At 47.4% G+C, this 20,916-nt stretch overlaps 1 protein-coding gene across 12 annotated transcripts in view; it reads right to left on the minus strand.

The window, feature by feature from the left end:
* The window catches only part of TENM4 (teneurin transmembrane protein 4), a 711,025-nt gene that overhangs the window by 32,133 nt on the left and 657,976 nt on the right, over nucleotides 1–20,916 (minus strand). For all 12 annotated transcript variants that reach the window (XM_081798927.1, XM_081798926.1, XM_081798930.1 and 9 more), the window contains 3 exons: nucleotides 16,383–16,615; nucleotides 12,618–12,772; nucleotides 6,363–7,240 (listed from right to left, as the gene is read on the minus strand). In XM_081798927.1, the coding sequence (XP_081655053.1) occupies nucleotides 6,363–7,240; nucleotides 12,618–12,772; nucleotides 16,383–16,615 (1,266 nt within the window). The remainder of the gene's footprint in view (nucleotides 1–6,362; nucleotides 7,241–12,617; nucleotides 12,773–16,382; nucleotides 16,616–20,916) is intronic.

Here is a 20,916-nt window from a genome sequence, read left to right on the forward strand (position 1 = left end):
TATTAGATACTTTTGTCCAACTGTAGGCTAATGTAAGTGTTCTAAGCACATTTAAGGTAGGCTGGGCTAAGGATGTTTGGTAGGTTAGGTGTATAAAATGCATTTTTGACTTGGAATGTTTTCAACTCACAATAGGTTTGTCAGGATGTAATCCCATTTTAAATCAAGGAAGATCTGTGCATTCACATTAGACCAGATGATATTGCCTCCTAACTCTGGGATGCCCAAGTTTTGTATTTTTTTTCACTACTTTTTTCTCTTTGTATTTCAGTTTGGGTAGTTTGTATTGACCCATCTTCCTTCTTCAGCTGTGTCAGTCTACTGATAAGCCCATCAAAGGCATTCTTCATTTCTGTAACTGGTTTTCGTTTCTTTTTTTTTTTTTAAAGATTTTATTTCTTTATTTGACAGAGAGATAGCGAGAGCAGGGACACAAGCAGGGGGAGTGGGAGAGGGAGAGGGAGAAGCAGGCTTCCCGTGGAACAGGGAGCCCAATGTGGGGCTTGATCCCAGGACGCTGGGATCATGACCTGAGCTGAAGGCAGACACTTAATGACTGAGCCACCCAGGTGCCCCTGGTTTTCTTTTCTTTAAAAAAAAAATTTTTTTTTTAAATATTTTATTTATTTGACAGAGAGACACAGTGAGAAAGGAAACACAAGCAGGGGAGTAGGAGAGGGAGAAGCAGGCTTCCCGCAGAGCAGGGAGCCCGATGCGGGGCTCGATCCCAGGATCCTGGGATCATGACCTGAGCTGAAGGCAGATGCTTAATGACTGAGCCAACCCAGGCGCCCCCCCCCCAATTTTTTTTTATTAACATGTAATGTATTATTTGTTTCAGGGGTACAGGGTTTTCATTCCTAGATTTCCATTTGATTTTTTTTTCTTTTTTTTTTTAAAGATTTTATTTATTTATCTGAGAGAGAGAATGGGAGACAGAGAGCATGAGAGGGGGAGGATCAGAGGGAGAAGCAGACTCCCCGCCGAGCAGGGAGCCCGATGTGGAACTCGATCCCGGGACTCCAGGATCATGACCTGAGCCGAAGGCAGTCGCTTAACCAACTGAGCCACCCAGGCGCCCTGATTTTTTCTTATAGTTTCCATTTCTCTACTGAAATTATCCATCTGATCTTTCATATCGTTCACCTTTTCCATTAGAGCTTTTAGCATAATTACAGTTATTTTAAGTCCCCTGAAAGATAGTTTCAATATCTGTGTCATATCTAAGTATGGTTCTGATGATTCCTTTGTCTCTTGGGAGTGTGTTGCTTTTTTAAGCCTTTTTTGTATGTTCAGTTGACTATCTTGTGTAGCACACCAGAGAATGAAGTAACAGGTTTTATGTGTGGAAATGGGTATGGGTTTCCTTCTGCTAGGACTTTAGTGAAGGGGTATGAGTTAATTTAGGATCTGGGCTAGCCTTGAAGTTTGATGTTTCTTTGGCTAACATTACTGCATTACAGGCTTTAAGTTCCTCCAGCAAAACCTTGTGTTTAGGGAAATCAACTTGTTTGTCAGAGGAGTTTTTTTTTTCTCAGTGTCGACTCCATCCTAAGCTTTAGGTCCCCTGTTTGTGCTGTGCCTCAGGGAGGGTCCCTTTCCAGGCTGTTGTCCCTCTTTTATCTCTTTCACAGTAGTATTCTGCTTTCCCTTATTGTGTTTGGCTCTTTAGCTAACTGATGGCAGTGGGTGGTGAGCTAGAGAGTTCTCCGTGGTTCCGAGTAAGCTGCAGTCTTATGTATCCGTGTGTCCCTGAGTCTCATGAGTGCGGCCTTGGGGCGCCTGGGTGGCTCAGTCGTTAAGTGCCTGCCTTCGGTTCAGGTCATGATCCCAGGGTGCTGGGATCGAGCGCCGCATCCGGCTCCCTGCTTGGTGGGAAGCCTGCTTCTCCCACTCCCCCTCCCCCTACTTGTGTTCCCTCTCTCTGACAAATAAATGAATAAAATCTAAAAAAAACCCCAAACAAACAGAGTGTGGCCTCTTCAGTCCTCCTGCCCTTCTTCCTGCTGTAATTCTGGGCCCATTACATATCCCTCTCCCTTCCTAACAGAGGCTAGAATTTTTTTCTCTTCCCTCATTCAGTGGCAGTGGGTCTCCACCAGTACCTGAGGAGGGCAGCGTTAGTTGCCCTACTCTCCACAGATTAGGGCTTTTGTTCCATATGGGAAATAAGGTGAGTCGGGTCTGGGTCCAGCAGGCAGATATTTGTGCCCCTCCCCCAAGTCTACCACAGTAGTCGCTTTCTTACATCTTTCCCTACTCTTTTCTGAGAGTCCCCGGTCGGGCTGTGGAGAGAAGTTACGAAGAGGATGTGGGCTCTCCCACTCAGTTTCTGCAGCGTCTAATGGCTTCATACTCTCTCGCCAGTACACACTTGGCCTTCATAAATTTGCCAGCCACCCTAGCCGAACCCTTCCGACCAGCTGCGTTGACCCCCAGGAAGCTAATGCTCACATCTTGTCTTTCTCTTCAGGAGTTTCTCCCCTTGGATTTGGTTAGGTGGCTGCCCTGTGACCTTAGAGAAGGAGTTTAAGGAAAACTCAAGAATCTGCCATTTGTCTACCTTATTCCTACTGTAAGTTTGGGAATGATGCACTTTCTAGCTCTTACATCCTCCAGCAAAACCCCAAAGCCAAATGTCTTTATTTGAACCATCTGAGTTGAATTCTGTGTCCTGCTGGGTGCACTGATAATGCTGGAGCTGGGATTTGATACTCTTCTCACTACAGCGTGTTTTTCCTCCCTTCTTTATTTCCCTTCCCTGTATTTACATTTCACTCATAAGATATTTACTGAGCACCTATGAGGTGGCAAGCCCTGAGCTTGAGACAGAGGTCAGTTAGTTAGGGTCTCACAGTATTTAGTGTGAGCAGAACTATGATAGAACCCACAGGGCACCATGGGATGCCAGAGCCACTTACCCCTATGAAACTCAGGGAAGCCGGCTGCTCATGCCCACCCAGCAAGCGAATTTTGGAACCTGCGTCATGCTCACCAGGCCATTTTCTTAGCCACTGAATGCCATCTGGCCAGGAGCCCACATCTGAAATTAATGATGCCACACACTGGAAATGAGGATTGCATTACAGAGTCCTTTGAGGTTTTCTGCCAGCAGACCTGTGGGCTGAGGGGAGGAAGGTAAGCTTCATTCCCCAGAACTGTGAACTCTCTAAGTCAAGTTGCTCTGCAGTGTGTGATGTTTATGTTAGATGAATTATTTAATCTGTTGAAAGGATCAATAAAGCCAACTTAAAACTTGTTTCGGTAACAGCCCATGTTACCCACAAGCCTGGGCTGATTTTTTTTTTTTTAATATTAGAGCATTTGGATTGGAATCCACTAAACTGCCTCATGGAGCTAACAGTAGAAAATTCACTAGAGCAATGGCGCTTTGGCAGAATCTGTCAAAATCTATGCTAAGAAACACCACAGTAATGGGGCGCCTGGGTGGCTCAGTCAGTTAAGCGTCCAACTCTGGATCTCAGCTCAGGTCTTGATCTCAGGGTAATGAGTTCAGGCCCCGTGTTGGGCTCTGTGCTGGGTGTGGAACCTACTTAAAAAAAAGAAAAAGAAAAAAGAAACACCACAATAATGATAATACTGCATCCTTACTTCCTGGGAACTTCACAGTTTGCAAGTTTTTTTACCTTGTGTATTTATTTAGTTTGTTGATCCTCATAATGGCCATGAAATAGAGTAGGGGAAGCTTGATTTCTGTCTGGTTGAAACCTAGGTCTGGAAACCAGGCAGCCAGCCCCTGAGTCACATGGCTAACATTCAGTGAAAATAGCTATCTTGTACCCTGGCTTTGTTCACAGTCTGAGCTGAACCATTTTTCCTTGACCCACTCTGCATGCCTTTTGCCAGCCCAGTCTGGATATTCTCAGGGACCTGACCCCTTTCCTAGTTCTTACCTTGATCCCTCAGACTTGACATTTGATTCCGCTCCTCTGGCATGAGTTCTAATTCCTACCTACTTTAATTATAACTCTTGTTTGCTCCTTTGACTAGTTTACTTGCTGTTGCTCCTGGGTACTACCTCTCATGCCCAAACAATATTCTGCAATTACTGGTACATCCACTCATATTGCTTGCAGTGACGAGGAGGAGGAGGAGGATGATGATGACGGCAGCAGTTACCACTTTCAAACTGCTGATGAGTAAGACATTGCGTTTTCCACATTGACATTGGTTTAGCTCATTGACATTTTTAACCTCAGACTATCCCTATGAAATAGATACTATTTTTCTCCCTACCATACAGAGAAGTCACAGAGAACTTAGGAGAACATCCTCAGTGTCCGTGAAAGAACACGGATTTGTGTTCTGGCCCTGCGATGTATCACTGTGTAATTTTAGACTGGTTCCTAATCTCTCTGTGCCTCAGTTTGTTCATCTGTAAACACTGTGGATGGTAATTTCTCTGGTCTGAGGTTGCCGTGAAGATGAAATTGGAAAGATCTTGGCACACAGTAGGATGTCAAGATAAATAAGTTTCTCTTTAGGGCTTTTATCTTCCATTCTCAGGGCATTCTTTGGAATTCCAAATACCATTTTCTAAAAAGTGATTATTCACTACCATTCTCTTCTTCATAAAACTACTATGACTATATATTTCATTGAGGAAGACAGGGAGCAGGGAATGGGATCCTTTCTGGTGTAGGTATAGGAAATGGTTTTAGATTTCAGGGTTGGTTGGGAACAACGGTTGCAGTGATATGTAAGCATTCAGTTTGGGATTTGAAGGAGTGACCCTGGGAACTAACTGAGTGTGCGGACTTGCTCTGACAAAGAAACCCCTGTATTGCCTAAGTAACGTATAAGAGATTTCCAATGGGCAACGGAGGAAAATTGAATTACTGAGTGTATTTCCATTTCAATGAGTTAATCAAGATAATTGCTGTTTTCCTGGATCTTTGTCTTTCTTTGTAATTAACAAGGCCCTTGTTTGGTGACAGGAATTTAGCCAGTGAACTTTGTATAAATTGCTGTGACTTTTTTTTTTTTTTTTTTTTTGGTGCAAATTGTATTTAAAAATCTATTACAGATCTTTCGCCTTTGGATTCTAGGACTATGAGAAACTGAAGCTTGATCAAGCTTGAGAAAAATTTACAGTTCAAGAATTTAAGTTCATTTGGGATTAACAAACTCAGCAGGAGGCAGCAGGGTGGAGCTGACAGAGTGGGAGCTCTGGCATCAGACAGACTTAGGTTGTGATCCCGGTTCTGCTGCGTTCTCACTATGTAACAGAGAGCATCTCTGAGCCTCAGTTTCTATTTCTGTAGAATGGATACTATCACTCGTCTTCCAGAGCTCTTATGAGGATTAAAGGCAATAATGTGATCCCTAGCCCATCTCTGGTGCTCAAAAGGCTACTTCCTTCCCCACCTCCTGCATACCTACCTACTGGTCACATATTCAGTAGTCTCAGTTGTTTGGAACATGGCTAAGACCTTGAAAAAACATCTTAAAAAATGCAAAAAGAGAAGGTACAAAGTCCATTCATTACAATAGCTCCTAGATAAAGAGCTCAGATACACATGCCTTTGATTCTGGCTAGGGCTGGAATGAGCCAAACTTCTGCTTTTCTGATCACACCCCTCAAGAAGCCCTACCTTGGATGAGGGGAAGGGAAGTGAGCTCCTCGTGGTGGGTGCCACGACTGAAACACATAGCGCCACGCGGAGGGAGGAAGCAGTAAAATGATACCCTGCCACGCTGGAGCTGATCAAAGGACAGTTTACAACCCTTTCTGGGCAGGTTCTGTAGCCCCATGTCCTCCCTTCCGGGGTAATACGCAATTGCGGTTGTTCCTTATTAATGATCTTGACTCATAAAGAGAAAAGTTTCATTATGTCTCTATAATGGGTTTGAGAAGGGAGGCACGGAAAGCATTTAAGTTCCACCCAAAATGGTTAAAATGAAAAAAAATAAAAGTTTTGAAACTTGAAGATGTAAGCTTCGATTAGGTGGGCAATTCATCTACATGGAACATGCCATTGTTTCTGGAAGTGGTCATCCGAAGATGCTAGCACTCTGTCAAGTACGTTTCATCTCCATTCCCTCCCTGTGGGATGTTGGGGAGGTATTTCCATTGTACAGATGAGGCAATGGAGGCCTAGAGACATGCAAGCCCAAGTCTCCTAATGCCAAGCTCATGCCCTTTCCACTACATCATATTCCTTCCTAGGAGCAATCGCTGTGATATGAACATGCAGAACACATTGTGGGTAATGGTTTGCATCCCAAATTCTGAGCCAAAATGAAATCTATCCAAAAATTAACACTCCACCAACTCACCTCTAATCGTACAATACATCTCATGAAACAAAACCGTCAGATGCCCTTGTGGTGATACTTACTCATAAAATGTTGTCCATCCATTTTCATTGCTTTTGGTTGCCAGAAGGCCAGAGTTGCCATGGTATGTCATCATGGCCAACTCATGTCCTTGTGTGGTCACGCTCTTGAGTGCGCTGTTGGTGCCCATGGTCACCCAGTACACTTGGCCATCTGGGACCACCAGCCAGAGGGGCATCCCGGTAGAGTCCCGGCGGACGTTCACCATGTTGCCGTTGTTGTCAGTGATGAGTGTGACATCGCCATCCCCCGTGTAGGTGAAGTTGTACAGGTAATCGCCCGTGGGCAGACTTTGGGTGTACAGATGCTTTCCACTGGTATCAAACAGGTAGAGCTCCTGGTCAATGGGTGAGGACAGCTCATACATGTTCTGGGTGTTGAGGAAGGGCTTGTTCTTCCTGATAAACCGAATTCGGATATTCCCCAGGTCAGCCACGTAGAGCTCCCCGTTGGCACACACAGCCAAGGAAGATGGCGTATTCAGCTTTGCGTCCTTGGCATAGCCGGCGTCTCCCGAGAAACAGTCACAGTTGGCATCGTTTTTACAGTCACAGCCACTGGGGGCCCCTGCAACCAGGGAGATCTCTCCGCTGGTGGTGACCTGCCTGATGCGGTTGGTCTTCTTCTCGTCGGTCTCGGCAATGTACAGGACCCCATTGTGTGAGACAGCCAAGGCAGCAGCTGACTCCAGGGTTGCGTGGATGGCCACCTTGCTCAGTAGGAAGTGGTCGATGCCGGGGACCTGGCAGTGCATGGGTCTCCCAGCGACAATGCGCACCTGGTGGTTTTCAGAGATCTGCAGGACCACATTGTTGTCAAGGACGTAGAGGGAGTTGTCCATTGGGTTGATGGCTAAGTCTGTGGGCCACTCCAGGCGAACCTGCCAATGGAGACAACCGATAACTCAGATTCCTGGCAGGGTGCCCACCACGAATCCTCCCCCAGCCTGTATAGCTTGTAAGAATGTCTCGAGTGCCTTCACACGCTGTCCTGCCTGATCTCACGGCGGCCTGTCATCGGCAATGGGTGTCAGCCCCCTGATCAGAGTGAAACATGCAATAGCTGTCACTGAGACACCTCATGATCTCCATTAGACTCACAAAACATGAAGAAGGGAATAAAAAGGAAAAAAAAAATAGGCAAAGAAACAAAAAAAGTAAAGAGGAGATAGACTTGGGTGCCAGATGGGCCCAGGTTCAGATCCTAGCCCCACCATTATGACCTTTGGCAAGTTACTTTGCCTCTCTGAGTCTCGGTATTCACTTCTGTACAACAGGACTGACAATAGTGCAAAGTGCCTGACCCACAATGAGCGCTCAACTAATGACAGCTAATGTGTTGGAGGTGGGAGGGGAGGCAGGGGGAGTCTGGAGGCTGAGGCAGGAATTGTTCAGATGTCTACATGAGCTGATGATATGATACCTGCATGAAAGACGGCATCTCAGCCCACTGGATTCATGGATGAACACATGCCTAGCGGCTGGGGATGTAAAGACAAAATAGCCATGGTCCCTGACGGTTCCAGACCAGTGGTTCTCAAACCTGGCCACACATTCCAATTACCTGTGGTGGTTTTAGAAAGCTTGGTGCACAAATCCCACCTCTGGTCAATGAAATCAGACCCCTGAGTGTGGGGCTTAGGCAGTGGCATGATTTCGAAAGCTTTCTGGGTGATTCTAACGTGGGAACTGGGAATCACAATGGAATCCTTCCTCTGTCAGGTGTGATTGTTGGACCAGCGGCACTGACATCGCATAGGAGCTGGTCAGAAATGCAGGACGGCAGGTCTCACCGAACCCACTGAATCTGAATCTGAATTTAAACAAAACCCCTGGATGGCTCCTGTGCACACGGAGGTTTGTGAATCCCTGCTCTAGATAATGGCTCCTAGCACCTCAGAAAACATGTCCTCCTGGAAGAGATTAAAGAAGGTGGCCCCGGGAAGGAGGGGTTCTGAGGTCCTGGGGCCCAGGCCTGAGTCTCCTCTGTGCCAGGCTGGGAAGCTGGCAGGGACGAGGGTGAGCTTTCAGGTAGGCACACGGAGAGGGGGTGGCGGGGGAGGAAGCTGGCGGGGTCTGAGGTGAGGAATGCTTTGTTGGTGGACACTGGGAGGTACTGGCACTGAGGGAAGCCACTTGCCAGCTGTGTCCCCAAGGGGTCATCCAGCCACACTGTACACGGCCTGAAGTGTCACCTCCATCTGATTTGTGTCCCCCGTCCCTAGGGATTCATCGCCTTAGGTTCCCGAGCCCCCTACAAACCCTCGACATTCTGTCCAATTTCGGACTTACTTAAACATGCATATTACTTTAGATAAGACATTTCTCTCCCAGGAATTCACTCTTGCACACCCTTGTCGACAACGGTGTACATCACAGCCATTTTTAATAACGGCGAATAACTGCAACCAATTCAAATGCCCAACAACAGAGCACTGGCTAAATAAGTGATAGCATTTAGTTCGCTCATAAGGTAGAGTACTCTGTGTAGCCATTAAAGGTGATGTTATAGCTGGATATTTAATGACATGGGAAAATGCTTGCTACGTATTAGTGGAAAAGACCAGGTTACAGAATTGGAAGCACAGTGTGATCCCAACTGGGGGGAAATATGGCAACCACAAATTAGATAAATTACAGATAGAGGGGAGATTAAAAGCTTGGGGTCATACATCAAAATGTTAATCATACTCGGGTTTGGGGTAATTTTAACATTCTTCTTTGTAATCTTTTAACTTCTTGCATTTTCTACAATGTCCATGTGGTAGTTTACTAATATAAAAAGAAACCCCAGCAAATTACATACATCTGGGATGTGCCCACCTCCATCTGACCCTTCAGCTCAGGGCCCTGCTCAGGCCCTGCTTCCTGGTCTTCCTGTCTCCTCCCTCCCAGCCTGGGCCCCTTGGCCCCCTGCGGAGCCTGGCCTGCCAGAGACCAGTGCCCCCGGCCAGAGGCGCTCCTTCACACTTCCCAGTGCTCTCTGAGCCCTTGGCTGCATCAAGAACAGTTTACTCTAAAGTGACAGGGGAATTTTCAATTTCCTAAAACCCATTTCTTGTCAACACTGGCTGCTAAATATTTTATGCCTTCTGGTCCTGTGGCACCTTGGGGACCTGCTAGCCCAGACCTTTCTGCCAGTCATTATGAGGAAAAGATGCCTCCCTGATGGGTGGCTGGGGAGGGGCGGGGAAGGGGGAGAGGGGAAGAGCAAGCGCCTTCCTGCTCTCCCCCTCCTTCCTGCCGCGTGCACACAGGCACCTGGGAAAGAAGAACAGTGCTCTTGGAGTCCGTCCTGGCTCTGTCACGGAGCCTGTGTGATGGTTCTGGAGCAGACCAAGCACACGAGCTTTTCTGATTTCACCTCCTCAGAGCCACAGGGCGCCGTCACCACAATGGAAGAGCGGCTCTTTAGAATTCCTGTGGTCCCTCCAGCCTGCTCCCGTGTTCTGCGGTCCTGAGGGGGGATGGAGCTCCCTCTCCCCTGTCCTCCTGAATATTCTGCGCCTTTATCAAAGCGCTCTGAGATGACTGCCTTGTGGCAGAGTTATTTGTTCTCAAAAAAATGGGTTGCCAAATGGATGAACGAATGAATGACTGGTGAATGGCATAGAGAGCGCGAGGGATTTGAGGCCAAGACAGCTCACTTCTTGTCTCAGTCCCACAATTACTACAGGTGTGTGTTACTTAAAGACTTTGAACTTCTTTCCTCATCTGTAAATGGAGGTAATAAATATTACATAGAGTAGTTGTGAGGATCAAACAAGACAATGTACAAGGCGTTTCTTTGCAAATCATAAAGGGAATGAATATTTACAGCTTATTACTAGCTGCCAGGCGCTGTGCTAGGCAATTTATGTACGTGATTTCACTTCAAAATTCATTTCCACATCCCTGATGGAACCTAGCGTAGGGCTCTGTATGTATAACTGCATTTTTCCCCCCCACTAAGCCTCGGTTTCCTTATCCGTAAAATGGGGTAGATAGTATCACCCCTTGGGGTTATTGTGACAGCTAAATAAGAAAAGTAAAGTCATACTCATCTCTGTATTCCCATTTCTAACAGTGCCTGGCACATGCTAAGTTCTCAAGAAATCTTTTTGGACCCTCCATACAGAGTTATACTCTGTAGCCTGCTGAGCTAGGAACGAATCCCCTCCTTCTACGGGGTTGCAACATCTTCTGTTCCTTCTCTACTCTATGCCTCCCTCGAGTTTCTCCTCGGGCCTGGTCTTCGTCTCCTCCCAGGGCAGCTGGTCCGAGTTCCTTGGTTCTCTGCTTTGTACTCTTGCCTCTGAGCTGTGTTCTTAGCTCTCTGGCTTACCACCCTGCTCCCCCGGGGGCAGTGAAATAGCTCTGAGTGTCTGTACAGAGGAAGCTCTCAGAATGAACGCCAGTACCCTGCCCACACGTGTGTATAAAAATGTCAGCCCGTGTCCAGAGAGTTTGGTAAAAAGGATTCCATGCTTCGATTCAGATGAGGGTAGTGACGGCCGGGGCAAAGGGACTGCGGTCCAGGATTTCTGAAGCTGAGTGTGGGTTTTTTCCCCACTCCACTATCTGCCGGTTGTCCTCCAAGACTTGGATCTGCCTGCTTGGCAGCACCTCTACCTAAAGTTACACAGCTTTCCAATGTGTGGATTGCAAGTTTTCAGCGCCCGTGCTGGCTGGTACAGGGCCCGTTCTGAGAACTGAAAGGACTCGCGTGTACATGCTCAGGCCGTGCAGCTTCCTGACGGGTAATTCCAGCTTGCTTACGGGCTGGAGAGGGAAACTCTCTAGCCAGCAAGGGGAAGCCTGCCAAACTGGGAAGACGAGTGGCAGAGAGCGGATTTCATTCGGGGGCGTAACAATCACATTAGCTGGCGCAGAAGAAAACCGTGCCAGCAACTGAAAGGGGTGTGAGGCGGGTGCTGGGATGGCCAGCGACAGCCAGGGGGCTCTGGGGATGGCGCTCCACGACACATGCTGCTAACAGGCAGGCGTGGCCAGTGAGGCCTCCCACCCCTGCGGCCTGCAAAGAACAGGGAGCAGATCAGCAGTCAGTGGAAAAGGGCCTCTGTGCAGGGGGTTTAAAACGCTAAGTGAGGTTATTGCTGACACCACTGTGCAATTTAATGTAACTCCTGCCTTCCTTTTTCCCTTGGTTTTGCTAATGTTGGCAAGAAGGATGTTCACTGATTCAGCTCCAGCCAGGCCCTGCCAAAGTCCCGAGCAATAAAGGACACTTTCCTTGCCAAGACATTGCGGGACAAACTAAGGACATGCTGAATGGCCAGTCACTGGGTCTACACTGGGGTCCCGGTGTTCCCTGCTAAGGTCCAAACTCTCTGGCATGGTACGGGAAAGTCTTTCCCTAACTGGCCCCAAATCATGCTTCCAGCTTCAACTCCTGCTTCTTTATTCCAATGCCTTCCATCTTCCAACGATCCTTGACAGTTGCAGGCCCATTAATATCTTTGTACCTTTGCACGTGCTGCTCCCTTTGTGTGAGATGCCTCCGTTCTTCCTTGCCAACCAGCAACCCCTATTTCACCTTCAAAACCTGGCACAGATTGCACTTCCATTGTGAAAGTGGGCACCAGAACTTCTGTTTGTTGACTGCCTTTGAAGAGCCAAGCAATGCTAGCAGCCCATTATTCACTGTTCATGTTTTCTCCAAGCAATTCTGCCAGGCTGAAGTCAATGATTTTCATTTTAAAGATATAAAAAGAGAGGCTCAAAGGACTTCAGGAACTTGTCTAAAATTAATCAGCTCGTGAGTGGCAAAGCTAGGATTCAATCTGTCAGTCACCAAATACTGGTTATACTCCTACCGTATACCATATACCTCTGGTTACAGCAGAGGAAAAGATGGACAGAATTCCTGTCCTCATGGAGTTTATAGTACAGGAAGAGAAAAGACAATGCCCAGGTACTGTAAGTATTTCCAAAGAGGGAACTCACAGGCAGCTATGGATCTAAATTCATACCACGTGAATTTCTACTGCCTTTGAAATTTCCATGGGCAGATTTCTTCACTCTCCCCTGAGATCCCTCTGTCACCCACCTGTCTCCCCTGATGGTGAACTCCCAGAGCACCAAGCTATGCCCTACTCATCTCTTTATCCTTAGCGTTTTTCCCAGGCCCAGCACCAAGAGTGTACTCTTCAAGGGTTAGTGCGGTATAAAGATGGGGGGCCGGCAGGAGGGCTGGGTATTAGGTGAGAGGATGAGCGTGCAGCCCCAGGGTTCTAGCAAGCAAAGCTTTCTCCTTGCCTGAGAAATATCCATGACGGAGTCACAGCTGAGGGGCCGGGCCGAGGTAAGATCATTGGAGCCCAGCAGGGTGGAGATGACCCCGTTCTGATCAATGCGTCTGATCATGGTGCCATCCACGAAGTAAATCAGCCCAGACTTGTCCACTGTGATGCCTGAGAAAGAGAAGCCGAAACAGGGAATGCAGCATTAGAGGTGGTAACAACTGACATGGAACCTTCCAGGCTGATGGAGAACCTCCCCTCTGTGATTTGAGGACATCCTCCCCACAGGATTCATTACCCTTTTAAAGTCCTGAAGACAGATGCCCAGGGGCTTAGGGTGACTTGTTCAGACCAGGGATTAGAACTCAAGTCTTCTGATTCTCCAGGGCTCTGGTCCTTCCACCTTACTGCCTCTGGAGATTTTTGCCTGTCAGCTTAGCTAGCCGCCAAAACCAGACTCCTGCTTCTGGGGGTTTGTCAAGCATTAGAGGTAGCGGTAAGGAGAACATTTTTCAATGTCAAAACTGTGAATTATTTAAGTTAATCTACTTATGAAGCCTTTTAATTATAATAAATTCCCTTTTTGGTAACAATTTTTATTTTCTCCCAAGATAATCATCCTTCCTGTTTTCTATTCTGATTTTATTTTTATTGGTTATTATAGATGTATAGAGCCTAAACATGAACGCTTTGGATGTGTGTAGAGAATATGGGTGAAATAAATGTCTAAAGAAAGGCACATGGATGAGAGCAGTCTGAATTCACCGTTCACTTTCTCCACGACCAGCTGTGTGACCTTGGGCAAGTCACTGGATGTCTCTGTATTCTCAGCTCTTAAATGAAGGGATTGTTCTCAATTTGTACTTCTCACTCCTGGATGTGTGTACATTTTCTATTAGGTACTCCACAGGGAGCTGGTTCAGAAAACCTCAAGCAGAGCCTGAATATCTATCTGTATTTTTGACAAGCACCTCAGGTGGTAATGATCTAAAACAAAGTTCGAGAATCACTCTAATACAATAAATCAGTGCTTCTTAACCAGTGATGTATATCAGAATCACCAGAAGAGTCTTTATTTTTCCCAACGTATACCTGCTTGGCCTCACTCCTGGAAATATTAATTCTGGGGTGGCTGGGACTGGGACTAAGATATGTTTTATCATGGGTGATACTGATTTACACCCCAAATTACCACCCCAAGGGTTAGACATAGCCTGACCAAACCGAGAACTGCTCAGGGGTGCTGGGGCTGAGAGACAGACAAGACGGGCCCCCAGGGAGCACACAGGCTAGCGGGGAGGGCGGGAATGAGTCAGGGCCCTGCCGAGTGCCCCAGGGAGTGACATGATGAAGAAAAGGAGAGTCCAGTCAGTTGTGTTCTGTTCAGGCTTCTCTGGGCACTGAAATGAAAGAAGGGTAGAGGCGCTTGCAAGAGAAAGCTTTCCAGTTGTAGACCCTTGGCCGTGTCACTTGACTGAATCCAGCTTTCTTGTCAACAAAACGGGGAGGATAATAGCTGACACTTGTAATAGCCCTCAATAATTACTAGTGACTGAGAATTCTGAGAACTTGACCAGCGCTTTGTGGAGGCCCTTGCTCTTGGGGTCCGTGTGTCCAGGACTGGGGTGGTTTCAGACACCCCAGGGCCTCTGAGTGCTGAAGACTCCCCGGAGCAGTAGGTCTGTCCACCCCCTTGTTAGGCTGCTCAGGGCCGGAGGGCGATTTCACACAGAGGACAAGGCAGCCTTCAGGCAGGGATGCCTTTTTTCTGTCCTTGCCTAGAGTCTAAATTAATTGCATTCTGTAAGTACCAGGACAGGAGTTTTCTTGTCTGCCTGGTTATGCTCTGTCTTTCTCTTCCATCTGCTGGGACTGATGAGTGCTGCGTGAACAATCGGGCTTCTTGTTTACAAAGCTGCTTGCACAGGCTAATAGAAGTGATCTGCCCCCTGATTAATTACTTCAGATTTTTCTCCTTTTGTCGTGCTAAATAGATGGACATCTTTTCTCCTCCCTTCTGTGAAGTGTCTGCGTGCCGTGGCACCCTTGTCATTTCTCTCGGGGTTAATTACAGACTTTCGGGCAATTTCCCTGCCGCTGCATCTGGGTGCCCGCGTGTGTGCATCCGTGTGCGTGCATCTGTGTGGGGGGGCAACTGAGAAAGCCCTGGAGAGAATAACATTTTCAGAAAAAACGTTGACTTCTGGGAGAACAGAATGCTGTAACTGAACGGGGTCTTGGGGATCCATGGAGCCCCATCTGCTCATTTACCAATGGGAAAACTGAGGCCCAGAGGAGGAGGTCAGAGGCCAGGGAGCTGCAGGACCAAATCATAATGCATGATCCCTAAGTGCAAGCCTGGTGTTCTTTCCATTGCAGGCTACTACTCGCTCAGGGTTAGGAAATCATAATTGGGACCGCGGAAGTCACAATACTGACCCCACAGTTACCACCTGACCAGTCGAGGTATGTGAGAGAGATGAGATGAGATGAGATATGATGCTATATAGTGTGATAACATAATGTAATGTAATATAACAATTATAATAGACGTCACTATTTATGAGATGTTGATCAGGTGCCTGGAACCACGGAACTAAGCGTTTTCACTCCTGATCAGATTTAATCTGTACTCCGACTGTGCAGTACATTTCTATTTCATAGGCGAGGCAAGTGTGGTTCAGACAGGTTAAGCAACTCAGCCCAACTCACACGGCTATGAGGTGACAATGACTGAACCTGAATACAGAACAGCCTGATTTCACTAGACTCTAATGCTTTGACTGGAAAGTGCACATACCAACTGCATTTTACCAACCACTGTCACAGACATTAATTCTATTCATGAGGGGCAGAGCTGGGTCCAGGAGATGCCCTGAAATCTGGCACCATTTACTAATATAATTACATATGACATTTTTGTGGGGTATCTTATGAAGTATAGAAATCTGAGTCTCGTGCACATGTCTCCTTGCTTCTCAGGGAGAAGCTCCTCTTCCTCTCTCCCACATTAGTGGTTCACGTTCAAGTCTTATTTCTTCTGCTACACTGAACTTACCTATGCAACCATAGTGCACTGCACACTCAGTGAATACGTGCTGAATAAGTGAATGGAAAATTGTAATTGTGGGTATGAAGAGGTCTAACATTTTGAAGGACTCAAAACTGAAGCCAACAGTTAACCCGTCCTATGGCATGTGAGCATCTACAAAGCTGATACGCTGCAATGTTCTGATAAAACAACAACATGAGAGAGAGCATACATGTCCAACAGGAGGGGACTGATGAGTGAATGATGGGACATCCATTTGATGGAATGCTATATGGCCATAAAAAATGAGGGCAGAGAAGACTAATAACATGGGGAAATGTTCATGATACATCAGTTAGGGAAAAAAAAAAGGTTACCAAAACAGTTTGACCACAATTTTGTCTGTTTTTGGTGAGCACACAAACACATGCACACCAACACACGGAAAAAGGACTAGAAGGAAAGACGGGAAATGTTACCTGGGAATATTTCTGGCAGGTGGAATTGTGACAATTTTAACTTTTCCCTGTAGACTCCTTGCTATTTTCCAAAATGCTTTCACAAGGATAAGCATGTATTTCTTTTGAAACTGGAGTGGGTATGAAGTCTGAATTTTGCTATCACATGGGGCTTATTTATAATTTTTTCCAGTTCTAAGCCTGAGTGTGGAGTTGGACTCCTTACTCCTGGGAAGTTAATTATCAGGACCCCCGTCAATGTTACTGATTGAGTTTAAAAAGCAAGCCTTACCTCTGGGGTTGGTAAGTGTGGCCTCGGTGGCCTTGCCCCCATCCCCGCATCGAGTGTCATCGAAGGGGAGGCACTGGTCACCTGTCCCCGCGACCACCTCGGAGTTCTTGACGAGGTCCTTCACCACCACGGTGGACTTGATCTTAAAGACCCGCCGGCTGTTGGTGTCCGAGAGGAAGACAGCCCCGCTCATGGGGTCCGTGGTCAGGTAGTATTTATGCGCTGGGCTATGGCTGTGAAATAAGGACACACCCTTTGGTGAGCACTTTCTTCCTTCCCATTAGGAGACCGCAGAGGTACAGCATGAATCCAAGCAAAAAGTCACTTGGGGATGATGTCCCTCTTTTGGGTGACAGTTCTGTAATTTTTCTGACCCCAGTGGTTGGCTTCATTATCCCTCTTACCTAACTGTTAATACAAGAAGCTCTTGCCAATGACTGTGATGCCCGGCCCAGCACCATGTCCATATGAGAAGCACAACACGTGTTTTCTTAAAAGGATTATCAGGGAGGCTTACCATGGGTGGCCTGTAAATCCAAGCCAGAAACACGACAGGGCTTGCCTCTAAAAAAACACTTCAAGAGTTCAAAACACAAGCCTTTCTCCCTCGGGTTTGTATGGCAGCCCCACCCCCAGCCACGTCAGGACTGGCTGATAAGACCCTGGCCAGCTCTGACTCCCAGTCAGTGACAATACAGTCTTCTGTCGACTCAGACCTACGTTATACTGATCAGGAGCCCAGGAGTCTCCCTTCCGCAGTCAGATATAAGGAATTGCAGGATGAGTTTGTAATTTGCAGCAACATCCAAGGAAAAAGAAATAAAACAAGGGGGCAGTTCTGTTTCTGGAAACCAGTCCTAAAGACAAGGCTCTGCCGACAGAGGGAGGCAGAGGTAGACCATGACCTTAGGGAGGGTGGCAGAGACAAGGCACTGGCCCTGGGCACACGGCAGGAAAAATGCACAAGTACTGGAATCAGATCAGTCTGGGTTCCAAGTCTGGCTCTGTCATTTCCAGGTTCTGAAACTTGGGCAAGTTAGCTGGCCTTCTGAGCCTCAAGCCTCTGCAAAATGGGGTATGAACAGCTACTCTGTCGGTGTACTGAGAAAATTATATAAAATCATATCTGAAGATTATTTAGCATAGTGCTTGGCACATCGTAGATACTCAATAATCGTAACTGTTATTTTAATTCCTAGTCATTATGTCTTTTTTTACAGTTGGAGAGGACTCCCTAATTAAACCTGAATTGTCCTATCACATGGCGGAATTGGAGCTGGACTCCTAACTCCTGGAAAGCTAACTTTTAGTCCCTGTGCATGGCCTGGTCATTCTCAGGCCCTCAAACTGCATCTGAATACTGGTAGCCACTTCCAAGCCTCTGGAAAGTCTTCTGATTCAAGGGACTCTCCCTCTGTTCAGGTTGGATAGCCCGGCACTGGCCACTTTCACTGGATGGTGGGATGCAAACCGTACTGGGGAGTCAGAGGGCAGACTGCGCAGTGCCAGCAAAGGAAGGGCACTGTACAAACCTTCAAGATGCAAGTGAGAGAATCAGAAAAGTCTAGAAGGAAGCGATTTTACGTTTTATCAGGCATGCAGGTTTTGGGTCCTTTTGAAAAACAAAATTTTATTTTACAGATTGGTGTTTTTTGAATTACACATGAAGACGGGGGCATCGTCATCTTTTCAGTGTCAAGGTCTCTGAAGGTCTTAATCTGGCCTGTCATCATAACCATCCCTTGCTTTGGGCGTTGTCTTAGGGACTGGCTGATTCTTAACAGGGCCAGGTTCCCAGACCCACGATAGCCTCTCTTTATTTTCTCTCCTTGAATTAGACGAAGGTGACATGATTTTCTCCAACTGTCCTTCCTCTGTAGACCCAACACAACTGTCCCATCACCTCATCCTTCTCAAATAATAGGCAGGTCTCTCTGCCTGCAGCCTGGGTCCTCCCCAGGCCATTCTTCCTTGTTCTAACCCAGACATCGTCACGTCACTCCAGTGCCAATGCCCAATGCCCTCCCTTCCAGGACTCCCCACGGCTTCTGGGCTGAGTTCAGACTCCCCAGCCGAGCAACACACAGGGCCCTTCACACGCTGCCACCGTCTCTTCTCCCCAGCCTCCTCCCAGCAGACGGCCTGCGCTCCAGCACCTTGTCCCCTCCCCCCCCACCTCCACACCTCTCCGTACTTTCCATCCCCGCTCTGTGGAATATTCTGTCCCCCTGCTGAACTTCTACTCATTCTTCAGGTGTCAGCTCAATGGTATCTTTTCTGGCAAAACCTTCCCTGACCCCTGTGTGTGGAGATTCCTATCTGCTCATAACTGGGTAACAGGATACTTCACAAAATGCTGTGACTTTTTATTTATGAGGCTGTCTTCCAAATCTGACAGTCAACACTTGAAGGGAAGAGACGGGATTGTATTCATTTTTGTATTTCCAGTGTTCAACTTGGTGCCTTCTAGGGCATAGTAGCCATTTGCTTTAAACGGATGGCATCTTCATTTTGAGCTTATTTAAATATCATTTTCATTCAAAATTATTGGTGTTTCTTTCACTTCTCTTTTGGGGGAAACTGATAACAGGAGAGATGTCCTGTTTATCTTGAAATGCCCCCTGAGACTTATCCTTTAATCTTCCCAGATGACACGGACTCTGGCTAAACAGAAGGCCTTAGATCCCACTCTGCACTGCAGGGCAACCTTGACCTCTCTGCTTTCCCGCTGACAGCTGTGAGGGGGGGGATATCATTTCATCTCTTTGTGCATCGCTCATGATAAACTGGTGCTATCCACCTTGGCAGAAAATGTGTCCCAGAGGGAGTATGGTGGGGGCCCTGTCCACTTAGATTTGCCCCCTGAGTTTCTGGCTCCTGTCTTCCTGCACCGACCCAGAGACGTGTCACTCAGGTACAGTTCCTCAGCTCAGTGAATTCCAGAAGGGGGTGGCCCTGGCAGGACTGTCCCAGAGAGTCTGAAAGAGCTGTGGCCCATCTTTTGTGCTCAAGGACATATTTGCCATCTGGTGGTCAGGGAAATGTAGGGAAAAAATGCTAGTTTTGAGCTTAGGAGACGTGGGTTCTAATTTGAGCAAGTCACCTACATCGCTCAAATTGTAGGTCCCTCGGTTGTCAGCTGATGAAGTTCCTGCTCTGCTTGGCCCACAGGCTTGTCATCAGGATCAAATGAAATTAGACATCTCAACAGCCCTTTCCGGTAGGTAGAGCTCTTCGACAGCCTTCAGGGCACTGTTTCCTCATGACACCTGCCTAGGGAGCAGCCACCGGACCTCTGCCGGGGGCAGGACCACCGTTCGGCGGGGCAGAGCTTGCCGAGATGACTGTCGCTGGTACGAGAGCATCTGCTACCACTTCTGGGGGCTTGTTCTGTCCCAGACACCATCCTAGAACTTTATACACAAAGCCTGACCCTCCTCACAACTACTGTGTAAGGCAGGTGATTGTTGTTTTTAAATATATATATTTCAGAAAACGGAGACTACCAGAGGTGAAGTGACTTGACCAGGGCCAGAGACTGCTGAGTGGCAGGATGGGTTTCCAACTCCCATCTTCTTGACCTAAAGGCTGTGTTCTTCCTATTTGCCCACACTGCCTCTCAGGGCCTTGAAGACGGCCCTGCCCTGACCCACCGGGGAGCACCAGACCCTGTCCTGAGACCCGGCTCCAGCATCATCTCATCTGTACTGTCATCCCTGGATTCCCAGGCCCTGCTTTCCTCCACTGGCTAACTGGCCACTTCCTCTGTGGCATCACTAGGCCCTCCACAGAATATAATTTTAGTACCTGTAGCACCTTAACACTTTTCTGTTTAGTTGTCTTCTCCTCAATGACATCTTAAACTCTTCAAGAGCAAGGACCAGCTTCGAGGCCCTGCTGCTTAGCTCCGGGCTGGTGCAGAGTAAGTATTCCAGAAAGGTCTACTGACTTTCTGAATCAGCGAGTGAATGACTGTTTGCCTCCCTGGGAGTGTACAGAGGAAATACTAATGCTAAGGAGCTTACAGTGATGGTGCTTATCGGTGATGGTTACACATCAGATTCACCAGAGAAGCTTAAAGAAAAAAAGAAAAAGGAAAAGAAAAGCCTCACTGACAACATCTGAAGGGCCTGGGCATCTGTACCTTTAAGATCTCTCCAGGTGACTCCGAGGCACAGCCAGATCTGGAAACTGAGGCCTTACAGCAGTGCTCTTCAAACTTTAATGGGCAGATGCATCACCTGGAGATCGTGTTAAAATGCAGATTCCAGTTCAGCAGTTCTGGGGTGTGGCCTGAGAGCCTGTATTTCTAACAAGTTTTTGGAGGATGCCAGGGTTGCCTGTCTGTACTGCGAGGAGCAAGGCCTTGGAATACTCTAAAAACCATCCCTGCGTGAGATGGAGCCCCAGGCCCAGCTCTGCAGCAGGGACCGTGCCAGATTCAGCTCTGATTTCTAGCATCTTGGGCCAGGCTGGGCACAGGGGAGGGTCACAGCTCTGTTTCCAAGAGTCCACCGAGGGACCCACATTCTTT

This window comes from Leptonychotes weddellii, chromosome 11, assembly GCF_054177405.1.
Source record: "Leptonychotes weddellii isolate Sample4059 chromosome 11, ASM5417740v2, whole genome shotgun sequence".
NCBI classification, from domain to species: domain Eukaryota; kingdom Metazoa; phylum Chordata; class Mammalia; order Carnivora; family Phocidae; genus Leptonychotes; species Leptonychotes weddellii.